The sequence below is a fragment of the Bufo bufo genome, chromosome 4 (assembly GCF_905171765.1).
Source record: "Bufo bufo chromosome 4, aBufBuf1.1, whole genome shotgun sequence".
Lineage (NCBI taxonomy): Eukaryota > Metazoa > Chordata > Amphibia > Anura > Bufonidae > Bufo > Bufo bufo.
Window position 1 is genome coordinate 182,267,151 of NC_053392.1, and position 6,000 is coordinate 182,273,150.

Below are 6,000 nucleotides of genomic sequence, written 5' to 3' on the forward strand. Positions count from 1 at the left end.
AAAAGCGGATTGGACACAGACCAAGTATGCGGTTGTGTGCATGAGGTCTAAAAGCACAAAGGCTTTTTAGGGCAGCATGAATCTACTGCAAGTAAACCTTACATTTCTGTTGTACCGCATGCTGGTGTATAAAAGCTTGGCATACTATAAACTGCTGTAAAAGCCTGTCTATAGCTCGTTAGTACTGGGAGCAATGCAATAAATATCCCTTGTTTTGTGGAATTGCTACTTAATTTTTTGTTGTTGCGAGCATCGCCATGTAAGCAGTTTCCAACTGTATTCTTTACTGCACCTCAAAAGCAGAGGTATCTTTAATGCTTCATTAGCTGGTACTCAAGCAGTAGGGTTTTCTGCTTCATAGATTGCCCCTTCCCCAAAGTGCAGACTGCTTGATCTGTGGAAACTCGGCGGTCCTCACTTGTGTTACTCAGGGAATAGATCTATTCTGAAAGGCCTACTTACAGATGATTGGTAGAATTTGATTATTTACATGTTTTATATTTTGTATCTTCATGTTTTAAATTTGTTTCACTAATAAGTCTTTATTTTTCATAATGAAAATGCACTTTCTTAAAAAATAATTTTACTAAAATACTGTTAAAATAAACCTCTTATAAAAGACCGTTGTCTGTGCTGTTATTTCTATTTGAAATGTTAAACCATTACCTTACGTAGACATCATATGCGTGTCCTTTTAAAAGGGCTTTAGGGGGCATTAGATATTAAGTACATAATGAAATGAGGAATAAATTAAAAATACACACCATGCCCAGGCCCCTCATACAGACAATACTTACCTGGTCCCTGACACCTGTGTCCTCCCACCACTGCTGTGCAGATCACAACATCCGGCGACGGGGGGGGGCAGTCAATAGCTCACGGGCGACGTCACATGTGGACATAGGCGTCGGGGACCAGGTAAGTATTGTCTGTATGAAGGGACCGGACATTGTAGGGGAAGCGGGGTTGCAGCTTTGGATAACCCCTTTAATGCAGTGTTAACTGGAACCAGTCACTTTACACCTGGTGTCTGATCTACAGGACAGTATGCTCTAGAGCCGAAGGAGCTCAGCAGATTTCTACATCATTTCTTGGGAAAAGCCTCATGCACACGATCGTATGTATTTTTGCAGTCCGCAAATACTGAAGTGGTCTGTTGACTATAATGGGTCTATGGTCCATATTTTTTGGACAGCTATAGGACATGTCCTATCTTTTTTCGGAATGGACAAGTGGATGCGGAAAGTACATGGATGAAGCACAAGGAGCACTTGTGCTTTCTGCATCCGTTTATGTCCGTTCTGCAAAAAGACAGAACATGTCCTATACTACAAAGACCGCTTCTGTATTTTGCGGATCCACAATTTGCGGATGGCAAAACGGACACCGTTGTATGCTTGAGGCTTAACTTTTTAATTTATTAATTTGAATCTTTCAGAACTTAGTAGTCCAGTCGGCAGTCTCATTAGTGATTGACCACATTTCCTTTATGGGTGTGCGTACACACAGCTGTCAATCACTGATAAGACCGCCCACTGGACTCCTAAGCTCTGAATGAGCAGGAATTAAAATACATTTTGAACTTTGCCAAATTTCTTCCCACAAAACTACATATTAACATGACGGCTCCCTTTGAAACTCAGTAGATTGGCAGTGGCACGTGGAAGAACTTATTCTGGGAGCTGTTACAAAAGTTGACAAGTAGGGGGGCATTGAATGAGGCTCTGTTCACACTAAATTTTCTAACATTTTCTGATATATTTTTCTTTACAAATTATTCTGTTAATGTCCTTGTTGACTTGTGGCCCTCACTTTCTCCTGAATTATGCCAATGACTTTTTCTATAAAATTACTTAATTATGGTTAAAACAAAGTATTCACAAATTCACAAATTTCCTCAACTTTATTTTGTGGATTTAAACTATACATTGTAGTTGAAAGCAGAATGATGCGTTAGTGTGTGGCTAGCCTGCTTGGGACTTTACTGCATAAATCACATTGCTTCATCAATTTACTATATGTTATCGTATGATTTATAGGGCTGAAAAAGCACGATTACGAAGGCAGAATTCAGAAAGTAGGATCCGTCCGCTGAGTGCGTTTGCAGTAAGGGTTAGATATCTCTCCAGGCTGGGAGCACAGGTACGTGTGATGATCACCGCAGGTAGTAAACGTGTACTGCTTCTTGTTTGATCCCCGCCAATCTCATGTTGATGGTCTATCTTGAGGATAGATCATCAATATAAAAAATCTTGGAGAACCCTTTAATGATTTAATTTAAATAATAATGAAAAATAATCGAAATACAGTCTAAACTAAAAAATATATAAAAAAATGGCTACAACATGATCCACCATAAATTTCATAATGGTTTGATAAGATTAAAGGGGTTGTCCCCCTTTTTCTATCAATGACCTTTCCTCAGGATAGGTCATCAATATGAGATTGGCAGGGGGCTGACTCCCAGCACCCCCACCAATCAGCTGTTCTAAGAGAACGCAGTGCTCGTACGCTCACGGTCTTCTCTGTTTTTCTACTCGCAACTGCAATTTGTACGATCAGGAATTTTTAAAATGACTTTATTATTGTGAATTGCTGATAACAAAAAGAACAACTATCGGTAGCCACATTGGTCGCAGGGGGTGTCGCTAGGAAGCATTTTTGCGCATTTAGATGCCGTGATCTCACTTGATCACTGCGTCTAAAGCCTTTAATTACCGCATCCCAACCCCTGCAGTGCCCCCAGTATCTATAATGGGCCCTTCTGTAGTGCCCCCAGTGTCTATAATGCCCCAGTATATATAAGCTCCCCACAAAAAAAACAATAGTGCCACTCTGTATATAAAATACCTCCCAATAGTGCCCCCTGTATATAATACCCCCGGTAGTGTTCCCTTAGTATAAAAAGGCCCCCCAATACTGCCCCCAGTATAAATAAGGGCCCTCCTATAGCCTCAACTTGAATGCACTTGCTTTACACTGGAGGGAACTGGATGTACCTGACGCTCCTAGTGGCATGACGACACATGTGATGCATGCTAGTGGAGTTTTTATTTTATTTTTTATTTTAACCCCTGAAAGTCATGTTAACCTATTTAATTCTGTTAGACAGGGGCATTCCTGTCTAACGGACGTTAAAAACTATCCCATTTTTTACAGTGAAAAGGCACAATAATAGGTCATGTCCTATTTTTAGACGGCCGCTATTCACTGCCTGTTAAAAACAAAACAAAATACAAAAACACGTGAATAGCCCCATAGATAGCCATCACACTTTTCAGCTGAGGCACTTCATCGTATACACCTGCTACTTCCCTGATGGTCGTCTTCTTTCTTCTTCCGCACAAAAAAAGTACAAGATGCTGAGATTTATTATATGTTCCACATTGACGCCGCTGTTTCTTCGTATCTGTTCCTACAGAGATATAATTTGGTGTGCCTGCATTCTTTCTTGCCGTTTATGTATTATCTTTGAAACTTTCAATGAAAACTGACTTGACGAAAAATATTTTTTTGTGTGGATGATTAACAAATATGCACAGTGTATGTGAACGATCGGCAGCCACATTTTCACGTATTGCTTCTCTTTTCCCTTCCAGCTGCCGGACCACTACTGCAGCCACTTGTCGTCTTTGGCCCACAGAAGTGTCCTGAAATAAAATCCCGTGAATTGGTTGTCTTTCAGTGCGGTAAAATGTGCCAAATGATTTCTGAAGCTGCTTTTAGGGAATCTACATAACCGTTACGGTGTATCAGAGATTTCAGTCTATGCAAACTGGGGAATGTGGTCATGAACTTACCTTATAAATGGTGCCCGCCTTCCAGAAATGATCTGCGGTCATCAGGAAAACAGTCACTGTTGTACACGCCATGCCCACATCTCCTGAGCCATGTTGTAGGCTGTTTTTTTTTTTTTTTTTTACATTGATAAATGGTATGAGATATAGGAAGAGGGGGAGCTGATCAGAGATGTTGCGGTATAAATTGGAAAACCTGCTTTTGTGTGAGGAAGTCCACCTGACTCCATCACTCAGGCTTGGCTTTGGGAATGACCAGCAGGGACTCTCTAAGTGTCATGTACTATTCTGTTCAGTGTGGGAGCCGGACTAACTCTCCTCCATTTACATCATTACTATCCTCCAGACCTATTGGTTAAAACCTGTCATGAAGTTTTTAGCCTGGAAACTGATTTAAAAACTATTTTTGTTTATTATAGACTCTTCTTTTTTACGTAGATTTTCCTACATTACACTAAGTTACCAGCACACAAGACCGCAGTCTGATACTTTTTAATGGACCTTTGTTAACTGTGCAATTTTGTGTCACAAAGATTATATTTTGTAAGAATAAGCCGCGATATATACCTCTTGATTCTGTTCAAATCTGCAAACCAAGCGCTAGATTTTGTCTTGTGTACTGATGCAAATGTATAGACAATATGCTGGGGATAGGCTTTAGGAAATAGATTTTATGGCAGCCTTCTATTAAAGGGGGTTTTCCAGGAGTATAATTGTTATTGACCTGTCCTCTGCCAGTGATGTCATGTACAACGGTCCCATGGCCTAGGCACAACGTGGGCCCAGGCTGCAGTACCAAACGGCGCTGTGCCTGGTATGCTCTGAGGAGGCCAAAGTGCCCACCGCAGCCTCTTCAACCAGCTGATCAGTGTTGGTTCTGGGTGTCTAAATCCCACCGATCAGATATTCATGACATATCCTGAAGATAGGTGGGTCATCAATATTATAACCCCTCGAAAACCCCTTTAAAGTGTTTTATTTAGTTTTTTGTTTTGTGTTTTAGTAAATTGCTAGAATTTATCAATATTTAAGAAAACATGGAAAATTCCCGATGTGGTCTGCTTACACACTAGGCTTATGGTGCATCCATCTTTGGGGATGAAATCTGTGAACAGACCATATTGGTAACTTTAATATTTCCATCTCATTTATGACAAAAATCTGTAAAATGAAACTGTAATTTCCACACCGCCTGTGGAGCTCTATTTCAGTAAGGCTATATCCACATCTCCAGCACATAACTGCTAGAGTCTGTTCTCACAGCCGGATCCTACCAGGTACCACTGGATCCCCACTGACTATAATGCTTTCCGGCATAAATGCTGGCTTTCGGCCAAAGAGTTACTGCTGCATGCAACTACCGGTATGTTTGTCCAGTTGAAAGCCAGCATTTATGCCGGAAATCTGCCCGTTCCCCATCAAATCCCATCATAGTCGATGAGAATGCGGTGGTGTGCGGCAATATTCAGCTATGCCAGGTTCAGTAACTCCAGTAGTCTGTTCTGGAGATGTTCAGCTTCCCTAATTCAGCATCCCCACAGCTGCCAGATGCTGTCTGTAGCTGATGCCCCATTGGTGAAGGATAGGCAACCACTGGAATTACATTGCTGTGACTGACCAGCACTGCCGTGTACCTAAACGAAAAATAAAAGGCTAGTAAAACAATTCCACTACAAATCATTGAGAAGCGTAACTCACACATTATGCAAGACTCCCCTTTTCCTGTATGAATACTACTGTCCCGTTATATTAAACTAATGGCCTATATATATATTACAGTAAACTTCCAACCATATTTTCAGCCTGCCCTCAGATATGCTGCAATCACGAATGTTGGGCCTCAGAACTTGAGCCTAGAGCAAAGAGCACATTGTGCTATATTTAGTTTACATTATTATTTTCTTTACGATTTGTAATAAATCTACTATATTCATAATCTTTAGAAAGTATATTGTTTTTTGTATTTTTTTCGATGTAAAATTAAAACCGTTTTCTTGATATTGTGTCATAGTGTCATTTTTCATCTTCTCCTGCTATAGCTTGGTTATTTGTGGGTTAGATATCACGGAACAAGGTTTTTGCAGTGCAGCACTTGCTGGCTCAAGCTATCCATGTATCACATAGACAGCGACTCACCTGAATGATGATCGGCAGACGAAGGATTACTTTGCAAAATCAGCTGTTTTTCAGGGGTCTCAGAAGC

The 6,000-nt window shown here is 40.6% G+C and overlaps 1 protein-coding gene across 1 annotated transcript in view; it reads left to right on the plus strand.

Moving 5' to 3' along the window:
- MFSD1 (major facilitator superfamily domain containing 1) overlaps positions 1 to 5,795 on the plus strand; it is a 53,100-nt gene extending 47,305 nt beyond the window's left edge. Inside the window, exons 16-17 of the mRNA XM_040428156.1 lie at positions 2,040 to 2,142; positions 3,600 to 5,795. Coding sequence (XP_040284090.1) covers positions 2,040 to 2,142; positions 3,600 to 3,659 — 163 coding nt within the window. The 3' untranslated portion in view covers positions 3,660 to 5,795. The remainder of the gene's footprint in view (positions 1 to 2,039; positions 2,143 to 3,599) is intronic.
- Positions 5,796 to 6,000: the final 205 nt, after the last annotated feature.